The following is a 15,510-nucleotide window of genomic DNA, read 5'->3' on the forward strand; positions in this document are numbered from 1 at the left end:
AATAATAATAATAAGAAGAAATGTTTGTGTGACATTGAAGATTGGAGTAAAGGCTGATGAAAATGAAGCTTTGCATTACAGGAATAAATTACATTTTAAAATATATTACAGTAGAATACAGTTATTTTGAATTGTAACAATAATTAACAACATTACAGTTTCTATTGAATTTTTTATCAAATAAATGCTGCCTTGGTGAGCATAAAAGACTTATAAAAATAATAATACAAAATACTGACCTCACACTTTTGAAAATGTTTGTGTAAATATTTTTCATTGTTTTTTTTTATGTCCGTTCAAAATACATTAATGTTTATTAATACAACTTGAAATGCTAAAAATGTATTACATGCAGAACTTTAACACAGAACAATAAAACCTGCAAACAATTGTTCATTGCATTAATTAACTGCATGAACTAATTTGAGCAAATAGAATCTTATTCTAATGTGTTACAAAAACATTACATTGTGACAAAAATCTTAGTGGTTAGTTTAAATCTGGGTCTGAACATCAACCAACTGTGTTATTTACTGAATACATAAGTTAAAAAAAATCTAAAAGGTAAGAAAAAGACTTTAAAGACATGAAATGGAATTTAACAACCATTTAACTTCCATAATATGACAAATCTCCAAGTGTTTTCAATATAGCCAATACCGATATCTAAGATACATTAAATACCATTTAATAATAGCAAATAAAATGTATGCTATATTAACTTATCAGCCTGGCATATATATCTAAAAACAATATGGATAAAAAAATATATAAGGCATTTAAAAAGCAAGGTAAGCTACAAAAGCAACAATAGCATAAAAAAAATAAAATCATGCACAATAAGGCAACCTGGCACATTTATTTGCAAAGTAAATTCTGAATTCATATTGCCTTTAAGGCTTGTGCACCATTCCCAAGGGTCTCGGAAGACTGTCTTGCACGTGAATGAATGTTTGTCTCTCTCCATTTCTATCTTTCCCTGCAGTGGGAAGAAGGTGATTGTTGGAGATGCAGCACAATACCTCTCTGGTGTGTATTGCAGGGTTACGGTCCGGTCAGGATGAGGAATAGAGTGGGCGTCTCAGAGAGGTGATGCATCTGTAGAGCCTGTAGAGTGTGTCTGCTGCAGGAGGACACAATTAAACTCTGTCATAGCTCAATAACTGCTGCTTATTGCTCCATATCAGCGGGATACAGCAGCTGATTGAGTATAGGGTGGAAAAGGAAGCTGTAAATGAAACTCAGACTGACTTAGAGTACATTAGAGAAAGATACTTTTGGATATGATTGTCGATCTTTGCCCTTTTGTTAATGTTATATGGTGCTGTTGATGTAAACAAAAATGCACCAATTTTCATGGCAAATTAAAATCGATGCACTTGGCCACAATTTGTTGATGGTAAATATTTGCAATAAAGTCCAGGATCCATAATCTGAGATTATATAGGAGGAACAGTTGGACAGTTTTTGAATATCCCATTTTAAAATGTGTTTCGCATTACCAGGCGTGTGTCAGCCTCCTTGAAAGGCACTGATGCACACACACACAGTGCTCAGAATAGTAATGGGGCATTTTACTGGCTCTCCTTCCAATAACCCACATCCTCCTCCAGACTGAAGCCCATCACACACATGCATACATTTGTTTTCCTATCGTGATGTGGACTTTCCATTGACTTCTACTGTTTTATTCTGAGCTAATGCTATTTTCTGTCTCCTCAACCTAACCTTAAAAGAATAGTTCACCCACAAATGAAAATTTGCTGAAAATTGCCTCACCCTCAGGCCATCCAAGATGTAAATGAGTTTCTTCATCAGAACAAAGTTGGAGAAATTCAGCATTACATCACTTGCTCACCAATGGATCATCTGCAGTGAATGGGTGCCGTCAGAATGAGAGTCCAAACAGCTGATAAAAACATCACAATAATCCACAAGTAATCCACACCACTCCAGTCCATCAATTAACATCTTGTGAAGTGAAAAGTTGAGTGCAACAAATTCATCATTAAGACATTTTTAACCTCAAACCGTTGCTTTCAGCAAGAATATCTATCCATAATATTGCTTTCTCCAGTGAATAAGTCATCTTGTCTGAATCAGGAGAGAAATATGCATAGATCAAGCACTGTTTAGAAGTGAAAACAGTCCAAAACAGGAAGGACTTTTTCACCAGAGGAAGTGGATACGGATTATGAACTCGTATTTTGGCAAGGAAAAAAAAACTATTTTAAATTAAAACGCCTTGATGCATTTGTTTCTTACAAACACTCAACTTTTCACTTCATAAGACATTAACTGATTGTCTAGAGCCATGTCGATTACCTGTGGATTATTGTGATGTCTTTATCAGCTGTTTGGACTCTCATTCTGACGGCACCCATTCACTGCAGAGGATCCATTGGTGAGCAAGTGATAATGCTACATTTCTCCAAATCTGTTCTGATGAAGAAACAAACTCATCTGCATCTTGGGTGGCCTAAGGGTGAGTAAATTGTCATTATTTTGGGCGAACTACTCCTTTAGGACAAACCTTTAAGCATTTATACATAATTTAGTTTGTCTATTAAGCTGTTCTCCTCAAGGGAACTGTTGGCTGGTCCTAATGTAGCTAGCTAATTTCAGGTATCCTTGTGGCTCCCACAAACACACAAACTCTCAATTAACACATACAATCACACTCCAATGGACAATTCCTGAACAAGCACTTGCAAAGAATGTACATGTGAAAAATAGACACATGCAGACACCAACACGCACACTTTACACGTCAAAGTAAGAGGCTTTACTACTCTATTCACCGTGTACTGTGAAGCAGGACCTCCAGTGTGCCAGCAATAGCCAGAGGACACAAAGGCAGTTATGTTCCTTCATTCAAGGCCAAGAGTTCCAACATACAAAACAAATGGTATATGCAATTGTTTATGTGCAAACTGTATATATAAGATATATTTAAGAGCATGCTGCCCCCTGTTGGTGCAGTCTGTGTAATTCAGTCTTAATGTTGATTTTATTAATGTGTATCATAAGTCGATGGATGGATGGATGGATGGATGGACCATGGAAACAGTAGTAAATCTCTTAATACTGTCTGAGGTTGGAGCGCAAAATGACCTTAATGTTCCCAGCAATGTAATGATTAAACTTTCTGGATACTCATGGTTTAGTCTCCGTCTGCAGACTCAGAGCTGTATATAAACCATCTGTCATGTTATCATAAAGGTTTCCAGGTTTTTGTCTTTATGTTTTGCAAGACTAATCTAACGAGAAATAAACTGAGAGACAGACGGATTTTCAGCATGACTTCAACATTTGTCCAACAATGGAGCTTAAAGCTAAAGAGCCTGAAGTGAAATGACAGTCAGACTGACAGAAAACAATCATACATCCATACATTACCCTGGAGTCACTGGTGGGTGCTATGAAAAAGCATAGAAGATGACAGTAACGATGTGGTTCTTTTATTAAGTGCCAGGGCCAGACCACCCAGAGCCCTGTCAGTGTGACCTCTGACCTCTGCTCCTTTAAAGTCAGAAATGAAACATATGTTCAATGACAGCGTCTGTAGAGCACTGACAGAGGAGAGATGTCATCTAACAAATCATCTTTCCTTTGCTCTTAATCCATATATGACTCTCAGGGTGAAACTGAGGAGGAAAGGTGAAGATTTTTTGCAAATAAAAGTTACGCCTTCTTTCTTTGCGTGAACATTTGGGTGGCATTATGCAAATCTTCCCACATAGTGAGGTAGATATGTGGGGGCGTGTTAGAACGAGCCGTTTTAGGTAGGTGTGGCTGACTCTTAACTTTTATAAAGAATATCTCTTTGGATTTGACTCCGCAGCGGTGACGACCCGACCAGGCTACAATAGTCCAAATATAAGTACTTATTATAAGTGTACCGTAGTGATTCGGAATAAGACAAAAACGCGGTTTGGAAGATTAATTCATGATGTACTCGCTCATTATATACAATTTGCAAATTTTGAACACAGAAAAAGTTACATAGTGCTGCTTTAATGAGCAAGCATCAATAATCAGACAACAAAACGGCTATAAATAGGACTATAGCTAGTTCTCATTATAAAGCTGTTAACAGATCGCTGTGACACAAATCACTTTCTTAAGGAATATTTAAAACCCATCAGCTCAGTAAATCAGAACTGTTCAGTCTGACTATAAAAACTTGCTTCACAGAAAAGCTCCCTTTTGAGTTCATAACACACATATGCAAAAAGTAACAGAAGCTAATACTGTATTCACTAAAGCCCTGGACAATAACATTAGCATTCTCTTACAACTTCAGTTACAATCACTTCAGTTCTGGAATGTGAATGGCATGAATGAATGTCCCTCCAGATCTGGATTTTAATCTAAATTCACATGTTCCGACACGTCCCTCACTCAGTTTGATTATTGTAATTGGAGTTTTTGCCTCCTACCTACTCCAGTTCGTGGGTAATTCCTGCTTAATATGAATAAATTAATTAATTACACTGCCAACAAACATTCCAAATTCCCCCGAGGAACTTCCACTGCATGTAAGGGATACATTTTGAATATTATAAGGGAATTAGTTTCAGCAAATGGCACAGAATATCGGTCTGATTTGAAATGGAAATCATTTTTGGGCCACGGATGCTTGTTTTCACGCTGATTAATTGATTCGGCGATGGGCAGGGTGTTGGTTTAATGCGGCTGAACATGTTTGTAATGTTAAAGACGAAGTGCCGGGCCAAGAGCCGACTCTCACGAGCGGAGTTCATGCAGAACAGAGAGATTTATCAGCAGTCAGGGTCAAAACCAGCACACTTCTTCCTGTGTCTGCACATTTGTTTTCCACCCACACCTAAACTGAAATATTCATCCAGGATTTAACTGCATCTCATTAATGAAGCATGGAAGAATGAGAGAATGTGTGAGAGGGAAAGACAAAAGTTTACCAGATCAACAAGTATGACCCATCGTAAAAGGTAATGCATGTAAAGTGCTCAAGGATAAAATACTTCGGGTTTCATTCACTAATAATTGCATTAATGGATTCTGCCTACAAAAAAATCACAACAGGTGTGTTTTACCATTCCGTCATAAACTGAATGTACTGTATGTCTAGCCTTCACAGCCTCATTTTCATTCTCATCAAATTAAATAAATAAAAATACATAATTAAAAAAAACTTGAATTTATTTTATTTTGATGTAGTTGACAAAGAAACCTTTCTCATTTTAATTTAGTTCAATCAAAATAAAAAAAAAAATTAAAATAATAAAAATAACAAAAAATATATAGACATATTTTAAAAATCTTTTAGAATTTTTTTGCAACAATATACACTACCGTTCAAAAGTTTGGGGTAAGTAATTGTTTTTTTCTTTTTCTTTTTTTAAAGAAATTAATACTTTTATTCAGCAAGTATGTGTTAAACTGATAAAAAGGGATAGTAAAGACTTTTTTATTTTGAATAAATGCTGTTCTTTTTAACTTTTTATTCATCAAGGAATACTGAAAAAAGTATCACCGTTTCAAAAAAATATTAAGCAGCACACAGCACTCCAGCACTGATAATAAATCGATATTAGAGTGATTTCTGAAGGATCGTGTGACACTGAAGACTGCAGTAATGGCTGATGAAAATTCAGCTTTGCATCACAGAAATAAATTATATTTTAATCACGAGTTGTTCAAATCGCAGTAATCTAATACGGTTTTAATGATAATTAAAAGATGAAACGGTAATACTAACCGTGGGGAATTTGATCATGATTTATCATCAAAACGGTAATCGTTACATCCCTAATAGAAAAGTTATATTAAATTGTAATAATATTTCACAATATTACAGTTTTTACTTTATTTTCTGATAAGAAAAAAATGCAGCCTTGATGAGCATAAGAGACTTTTTTAAAAAACATTAAAAAGCGTACTGATCCTAAACTTTTGAATGGCAGTGTATAAGACTGTTCTAATCAAACAGTAAACTTAATCTCTTTAGCTAGTAACTGTGTCGTTTCCTTGAGGTGTGTTATGTGGAGCAGCGGTTCACGTCGTGCATCTGGGTCAGACCCGTATCAGCCTGTTGCCACCTGCAGGTCTACATGACAAAATCTAGAGCAGAGATGCTGAGAATGATGATTACTGAATAAGAGAGATATTCACATTATGGCAACAAGATTCATATGCGAGTCCCGGTGCATTTCCTTTCCATCACAGCCATACTGATGTTTCTTTACCTCATATGTCTGACAGAAAATGTCACAACTCAATCCATCAACTCAGTTCTGACATGCTTTTCAATCTTCAGTCTCTATTCAATAAATGACTTGCATGAGATACAGACTGATAAACCGCTCATTAAATTCCATAGATTTTACCACAAGAAATTCTCCTTGAGGGATTCTAGAGGTAATGATTTGAGTGCAAAGCAATACATTGGACCCAAAAGAGTTTTTCCTAAATAATTCTGATAAAATTTTAACAATGCAACAAAATCTGAGCTCATATGTCACAGTTTTTCCATCTAATGCAATACTTTCATACAGTTTTAATGTCTAAATACTTTCTGCAGCCATTGTACAACAAATTCAATTATTTCACTGTAGCTTAATTGTTGCAGCATTTTGTTAAAACCAGCAAAAGCCATCAAAGATCAACAGTGGAAAAGGGAAAAACTCCTTGAAAACAGTGAAGAAAAGAAACCAAAGTACCCAATTGGGAGAACAATTCTCCTCTGGTCGGCAAATATAAAGTCCCTCCGGGACTTTGCCAATTTACAAATGCAGAATTCAACACAAAATCGGGCAAACTCTGCATTATTTGTGGCACTGTGCATTTTGTCTTATTTTCACATTTATTTCTGAAAAAAAGGTAATTGTACCCTTACTGTCACTAACATAACTTAAGCAAGTACATCAGGATTTTCACTGCAAAACAACACTAAAATGCAGCAAATACCGCCACATTTTTTTTTAGTTAACAGCACATTCAGTCATTAAGGCTGCAAATATCAGAAAAAGTCCAATGAAATGCTGGTGGAACTGAATATACTGTTCATCACATACTCTATTAGTAGCACAAACACACTTTTGTGTAGGTAAAAGAAATAGTGACAAGCCATAGCAATGAAAATGTACACTTTAATGTACAGGTTAAAAATATGAGAATATGAGAAAAGTTTACTTAAAAAGATATTTGTAAACTATTAATTTAATAAACTATTGATTGTGGACTACAAGAAATAACTGCATTTGGTGCAGTTCATCTACATTTTAATTTGCACTCTCTAATCTACTTTACATCTCCCTCTTTTCAAAAAGATGTTCAGAACACACTGTCAGGGGGAAAAACACTCTCAAGTAGCTAAAAACACAATTTTTTTGTTAAATAGGCGAGATTCTGTATTTACTTATCTCTCTAATGCACATCTAGAAGCAACAAAGGTGGAAAAAAAATACAAATACATACAAACACCTCCAGCTATAGAATGACACAAATACAACAAATTAACCCAACATTTTCTGTGATCTTTCCAGTCATTTGTGAATACTGGATTATTTTGATTCATTAGCTAATGAATAATTGACACTGATTAACCAGTTATTCAAAAGAACCAACTCAACAGAATGACTCACTCACAAATCAAACATCATTATGGCTTGAAAGCAAGTACAAGTGAAAAAAAAGAACAATATATAGTGGATAAAATATTTTAGAGTAAAAAAAAATAAAAAATGACACGACTTTTCCAGGAAAATGCAATTTAATAACTGATATTTCCAGGATTTCAATGACTGTGGGATCTAAACAATATGTTACAGTATGATTGCCAAAAAAAGTACTTGCAAATCGAGGTCAACAAATGCAAAAGTGCATTGGACGCTCTCAATTCGAGCATCTGTGCGTGTTTTACATAACCCGAGATTTGCCCTGCTGTGGTGTTTAGTGTTGGATTAGAAATGCTCATCAGATCCACATTTGGGTCTTTGATGCTTTATAAGAGAAAGATGGCTGCTGGCTGTCTCTCATATAAAACAGGTGTTTGTGTTCACATGCAACAGGCATTCGTTTGTCCCAGGCCAGATGCGCAACCCCTTCTGTGTTTACATGCAATCCTGAAGAGAAGATGACCATGTTCACCCTGAAACGCATCTTTCACTCAACGTGTTCACAATTACAGTACAGAGTGATGGTCGGTAAACAAGCAAATAAAATCTACTCTCACAGGAATCCAAACAAGCGATCTCACTGACACATCTGTAAATAAACTAGTACGTTAGCATGCACCTCAGGCGTCCACGAAGAAAACGGCAGAAAATTATGGAACGGGCCTTTTTGGAGGCAAACTGTCAGGAATTAAGTGATTCTGGATCTGGTTCGATTCCACTGAATCTTTTAGGACTATTTTCTGAAACTTAAAATAAAATTCAACCTTGAACAAGAAATGGCTTAATTTAGCTTCTACGAACAACTTGTTCCTTGTTTGAAGGAGAAAAGACAAAAAAATAGCAGCATGGGTTTACAGCAGGTGATGTGAGGATGGGACGATAACCGAGATAACAGAGATAACCGAGGCTCGACGTGGCATGCTGACACCATTAGCAACGCTGCGTGAGATCTGACAGCGCGACCCCTGCCGACTGCCGGAGATGACAATGAAAGGACACTTACTCTGGCGAGGAGGCTGATGGGGTCGAGGCCGGGCGGAAGCTGAGACAGATCGCCGTTCTCCTCTCCGAGATAAACCTGCAGCGTCGTGCAGAGGTGCCCCAAGCCCTCTTTCTTCTCCTCGCTCATGTCTGCTAGATCTACACACACAGAACACAGCGCTTTCAACATTTGACAACAGCGATACATATGAATGCTCCTGCTAACGAGCAAAAACTTTTTTGTTTTGTTAGAAACAAAAACATAAAACATTATGCTATACTAAAAGCATTGAGTTTTAAAGATAAGTTTCCAAAAGCATATTACTTTCTTATTAAATCATAGTATTACCATAGTACATGAGCAAAAATATAGTATTAACATGATATAACATGAAATAGTATTAACATGATATATGTATAAAAAACAATACAAACAAGGTACTAAAACGGGGTTATGTGGGTGGATTTTCGCATTGGTCTGAACAAAAACTACAGACTGGATTATTGAAAATGAACATTCATTCTCTGCCAGTAGGAGGCGCTTTTGGAACGTCAGAAATATAGCGGTTTCCCTGGTAACGGCTGTAAACAAAGCAGAGCTCCTCTCATAAACGCTACTTTATCAGATAAAATGAAAATGCCATCGAAACTTTTCTGAAGACAGTTGGTTCCATTCAGAGATTCATTTATATAAAACCTTGAATTAGTGAGAATGAGAAAAGTGTGAAAAAATATAGCCTATATTGACGACGAAAGTCCACTGATGAGTTACCAGCGTAAGCCTGTGTGCAAACGCTGTCTAATTCTAAACTTTAAAATCAATTTTTTTAACTACAAATTTAAATAAAACTGAAAAAAATAATGAAAAGGCAATTATACATGTACACACCTAAGGATTATATCAACCAAAAAACTGCGTATGTGTACTCTACTTGGTTCCTTCTCATAAATGAGTAAGCGGCATTTAAAACAATTATAAACATATAATACACACTGTTTCTCAATACTTAATTACAGCTTCAGATGCACCCAAGGCGGTCACCTACCTTTGCCTAATGGGTAAAATACCCTGGGTATTACCATGGTACTTGACTAAAGACATAGTATTCAAAGTCATAGTCATTGTAGTGATACAGTACAGTACGTCTAAAAACAGTACTGACATGGTACATATCTAAAAAACAAACAAACATGGCATGTTCAAAAACATGGTATTATCTTTGTAAATGTTCAAAAACATGGTACTACACACTCAGAAAACACTGTATTCCTGGGTTTGAAGTGTGTCGGAATCAGTGTTATCATTGTTAATTAAATCAAACTACTAAAAACCATTCATTCTGAATCATTAACTGAAATAAAGCAGTTAAAGATGAAGTACTAAAATTACTAAAACTAATATATATGTAATAATCACAGATATACATAGATATATCACATATTTATATAAATCACAGAGAAAGGGTTAATCGCGATTAATCGCACACTTTATGAAATTAAGCATACACCATTTATCTTGTTTAACACATTAAGACGTTCTGTTCTGTTCAGTTTGTATTTCACACAGCGCGACGCGTGAGGGCTCGCGCTCTTCAGAGACAATCACAAGAGATGACAGAGCTCGTGTTTTAAAGCGAAACACCCTGGAATTAATAATTCACTGAAAATGCAATGGGAGTCTCTGCTCTCTCTGCCGTCTCTGATGCAATCAGCCTGGTTTCCTTTACATTAGCTCTGTTTTGGACTGATTGTTATAAATGTGGAACATACATGAATATGGCAATAATATTGTATGGTATTGTATATCTATAATGATAACCATGTCCAAAAGACTAGACTAGATGATAGTCCCAAAGTTCCACCTGCAAAACTTGGGTATTTAAAGGTTATTTTCAATGAAAATGCATCATTCTTGTAGCGGTTCATAAATTACACTGGGTACAGTAATAAATAATGTCAAGACTAGAAAAACAAAAACAGAATTAAACCTAATTTACATTAAAAAGTTCACATACTACACTATTGGTGACAGTGGCATATAAAACAACAACACTGAGCTGGACCAACACAAGCTGTGAAAAAGACTAATGATGATCAACGAGGATGAAGCACAAAAGAGCCAAAACGCACAATAAGAAACCAGAGGAGAATAAAAGGTTTGTGTGTGTTTGTTTTCACCTGTTGGTGTGTCTTTAGCCAATGAAGACAAATCAAAAAGCAGTTTTGCATCTCTCATTAGGGCGGTTTTTGAGTGTGTATTCAGACAGCTTCATATTTTCTGGCTGTACCAGTAAAATGGATGTCTGAAAGTGGGGTTTTTAGAGTATACCTGAAAAGAAAGAGGTCTGATTGTAGCATTAAAGCGTGTATTTGGAAGTATAACTCTGGATGTGTGATTTATGTCGGCTTTGCCAAACATATGGGCCTTTTCATTAACCTTCCTGCTCTGATCCATTATCTCCAAACGCACCATCAATGAAGTTCAGTGTGTTCACTGCTGCTGCGGCAGACAGAGCGAACGCTTGACCCACGGCTACAGCTCACAGCTCGCATCTCTCGCTCATACACACACACATTCAGCATCATAAACACAGACACACGCAGTAGTACAACTCTGCAGATTCAACACATAAATCTGATACGTCTTCACCACGTGTGGTGCCTTTTATCATCTCCTTGAAAATTGTATCTCCCCAAAACTGAACAAAATCACAGTGCTTAGGCTAGCTGATCAAACTGAAATGATTCAAATCTGTTCACTGGGTAGTCATGATTTATTTCTAAAAGTTATACATAGATTGTCGATTGTTAAAATGAACAAATAGCAGGCAGTAAATGAGCGCCGGTGGGGTCTGAAACCTCTCCTGAGAAGAAAATAACATGCTGGATGGCAGACGGATCCGCACACTTCCCACTTCTCAGGAGCATGAGAGGTTGAATGTGTGTAGAATTATGAGCCTGAAGCAGGTGTTGGTCTCTTTAAAGGGATAGTTCGCCCCAAAATGAAGATTTTGTGACCATTTACGCATCTTTATGTTGTTCCAGACACTTCTCTGAAACAAAAAAGGAGCTATTTTGCAATATAGAATCTGCTCTTTTCCGTACAATGAATATGAATGGTGACTAGGGCTGTTGAGCTCCAAAAATGCACATAAGGTTTCTGAAGCCATATTATGCTTTGTGTGAAGAAATGCAGTTATTCGCCAAAAATGTTTGCTTTTGAAATAGGTCTCAAATCTGATTTGCACTTGCATTTAATTCAAAAGTGCAGCATCGAGACGTTAAGCCAGGTTTGATGTGTTTACCTGGGTTTCCATACATCTATTTTTATGCATTTTTTGGCATATCACATAAAAATGCTGAATGGAAAATTAATATGCAAATAGAACTTCCCAAAAGAACATAAAACAAATATAAGTCTGTCTGAGGTGGATACATTTTTTATTCAAAAGTTTAAGGTTAGTAAATGTTTTTTTTTTTATTAGGTATTAAGTATTAATAAATTAATACTTTTATCCAGCACGGATACATTTAATTGATCAAAAGTGACAATATAGACTTATAAATGTTTTCTATTTCAAAAGATTTCTATTTCAAATAAATGCAGTTCTTTTAATTCTTGTCATTTCTATTCATCAAAGAATCCTAAAAAAAAATGCATTACAAAACTATTAAGCAGCACAACTGTTTTCAACATCGATAATAATAAGACGTTTCTTAAACACCAAATCAGCATATTAGAATGATTTCTGAAGAATCATGTGAAAAGTGATCCAGCTTTGCAATCACAGGAATAAAATACATCGTAGAATTTTACTACAATTTAAAATAACTATATTTCTATATTTCACAACATAACTGTTTTGACTGTATTTTGCTCTAATTAATGCAGCCTTGGTGAGCATTACAGCCTTATTTCAAAAACATTTATAAAACATACCAACTCTAAATTTTTGAACGGAGGTGTATGCTACAATGGAAACGCATTTTCTGAATAAATTGTCTCTCTAACATGCTCTAAACAGCAAATAAATGATTGTATTTAATAAAGATCCACAGTGGCTACAACGTTCATTTCTATTTAACCATAATTTGCCCTGGAAGTGGTGATTTCATTCTCTTGAATGTGCAATGAAAACGCAAATTCATAATTTAAATGGGAACATACAATAAGTAATGATTTAATGTCTCATTAATGTCTCACGACCACTTATAATAGACGTAAAAACCTATTTGGTCAATTTTTGGATGAATGATTCCTTTAATTTCTACAAGTTTGCATGTCTCATTTGCTACCGTTAAACTGTAAAATACAGCATAAAAGGATTAAATTCTATATCAGCCACTGAAAAAACCCACTGGTCGGCCACCAACTCAAATCACTCAGACACATGAAGGAAAGCGATCAAGTGAAATGTTCTTCTGTTTGTCTAAAGGAACAGGTCTACATATGAATCTCGACGTAAATCAGCACAGCCGCAAAAATGAGGAGCTGATGGATTTCCTGAAATAATACAAGAGCTGATGTGACCTTGATTTTGAGGTGAGAGCGAGTGGCATCTCATAAGGCCGTTAGTGTGATGAGAAAGCACAAGTTCAGATAGGGTGCTGACTGCTTCCATAAGGACCATCAGCAGGATTACCTCTCTAATGGCTGCACATTACTTATGACTGAATAGAAAAGAGTGGGGCCAAAAAGAAGTCCAAGGCTCTTTGTCACAAAATAGGCAATTACTTTTGAAAAGCCGGGGGCCGCGGGGCAGGTTTCACAGAGGGTCCGACCCAAGAAAGAAAGGAAAATTCATAATGGTACAATAAACTCCTGCCAGGATCTGACATTTATTCACCTTCCATCATAGGAAATCAAATTTTTCAACCTCACAGGATAAGTTAGTGCTTTTTACTGCCATCCATTAACAAGCCATTTATTCCGTATATCTTTTTTTTTTTTTTTTTAAAGGAAAAAAGTCAGGTTTTTGAAACGACAATAGACATTGTCCATTTCTATGATGCCTGAAAGACAACTTTCAAAAGTGGGGTTATGGACAATATCGGCATAAATCCTTATAATTTCTTGGTATTATTAAATTGAAGTAACATGAAATTACCAGTGCAGACCAGAAATTATTTTGGAGTACATAATATTGGCAATAAATACACATGAAAGTCAGGAGTGATGCCTGATTACTGGATTAAATTTGGCTCAGGTTTCTTTTATTAAAGATTTTATTGGGTCTTATTTAGCACCTTTATAGCTTTACAAATCAAGGTTTGTACACAACAGACCAACACTTTAAAAAAATCACTTGCTTTCACAAACAATTAAATTAAACGTGAAATTTTGAAGTACAAAGACTAACATAGTATTGTCTTGTAAAATATATTCCAATAATCTTTGTTTTATTTACAACTTACAACATTTTTTATATATATATATATATATATATATATATATATATATTACAGTGAATTAGAACACAGTTTAGAGATGGTTTATAAGTAGTTATTGTATTTCCTTGCAGAAAAACTCTTACAATTTACATTTACAATGTTCAGATTTTTTTTAATTCATTTTTTATTTTATTTTAATTCATTTATTTCAATTTATTAGGATATTTTTTCAACATTAAGATATTTTTAAAATGTTGTTTTTTAAGATGTTTTAAAAAAATTTAGAACATTTACAATGTTCTGATTTTTTTCATTCATTCATTTTATTTTATTTTAATTCATTTATTTCTTTTTTAGGATGTTTTTTCACCATTAAGATATTTTTTAAGACGTTGTTTTTAAAGATGTTTTACTTTTTTCAGAACATTTAAAATGTTCTGTTTTTTATTTATTTTTTACTTTACTTTGATTCATTTATTTCTTTTTTTTATTCAATAAAATATGTTTTCAGAATTTGTCTCCTCCCTGATCAGTGCAAAGATTGATTTATTTATTTATTTTCAGGCTGTATTATCAAAATCCCATTTTCTCTAAGGCATTTACAAACAACATTGTATATGGTTTTATAAATCAAATCCAGACCTGGATGCTAATTGGTCAGCACAGCATTCCAGTCATGAAAAATACAATATAGCAACAGACGTTTGCCTTGTGTCAGTGCACTGCAATACAATCAAACATAAACTTACGTGACTGGTGTTCAGCTATCGAGTATAGCTCCTCTTGGTCACTTTCTGTTTGGCTGAGCTGGAAAGAGACAGAATAGGTGTAACAGCCCTGTGGCAGTTTTAAAGGCGAAACACTCTTTGAACGGGTCTGAAGTGGTCCTGATACAGCAGGGGTTCTGATGTCACATACCAGTTTGAAGATGGTCCTCGTAAGCAGGCGGACGGAGTCGGTGGGGATCCTTGGCTGGAGACGCTTGAGGCATTTGCATTCCCTCTTGTGATCGGGCCATGCTTGCTTCTGAAAGGTGAAGATGAGGATAAAGAAGACAATAAATAAAAGAGATTTCACAAACAAATACATATGATGAAGTTACACATCTTCTATCAGTGCTCAGATCACATGCTTTCTGTGTGTGTTCTCCCTTTTGAGGGAATTATGATGAAAGGCCGCCCTACAATTAAAAAAAGACAAAGACAAACTTGACAACCATGAGTGCCTGGAGAGAACAGCACTGGCTTGACAGTGACAGCTTTGCTATTTGAAAGCAGCGTGGCGTCTAGCTTTGAGAGACTGGATGTTCTTGAACTGCAAAGACTTCTGCAGAGCATGTGACAGACACATTAAAGGGATATTTCACCCAAAAAATGAATTCTGTCATGATTTACACCTCACTTCATTTTCAAATCTGCATGGCTTTCTTTCTCCTGTGTTTAGCAGAACGTTCACGCTGCTCTTTTAAACAGAATAA

At 35.4% G+C, this 15,510-nt stretch overlaps 1 protein-coding gene across 1 annotated transcript in view; it reads right to left on the minus strand.

Moving 5' to 3' along the window:
- Positions 1-15,153, minus strand: part of LOC107681937 (histone-lysine N-methyltransferase SMYD3-like) — a 157,397-nt gene extending 142,244 nt beyond the window's left edge. Inside the window, exons 1-3 of the mRNA XM_016478312.1 lie at positions 14,952-15,153; positions 14,783-14,840; positions 8,665-8,801 (exon numbers count right to left, since the gene is read on the minus strand). Of these exons, the coding sequence (XP_016333798.1) occupies positions 8,665-8,801; positions 14,783-14,840; positions 14,952-15,122 (366 nt within the window). The 5' untranslated portion in view covers positions 15,123-15,153. The remainder of the gene's footprint in view (positions 1-8,664; positions 8,802-14,782; positions 14,841-14,951) is intronic.
- Positions 15,154-15,510: the final 357 nt, after the last annotated feature.

The sequence above is a fragment of the Sinocyclocheilus anshuiensis genome, unplaced genomic scaffold, assembly GCF_001515605.1.
Source record: "Sinocyclocheilus anshuiensis isolate Anshui unplaced genomic scaffold, SAMN03320099.WGS_v1.1 scaffold1098, whole genome shotgun sequence".
Taxonomy (NCBI): Eukaryota; Metazoa; Chordata; class Actinopteri; order Cypriniformes; family Cyprinidae; genus Sinocyclocheilus; species Sinocyclocheilus anshuiensis.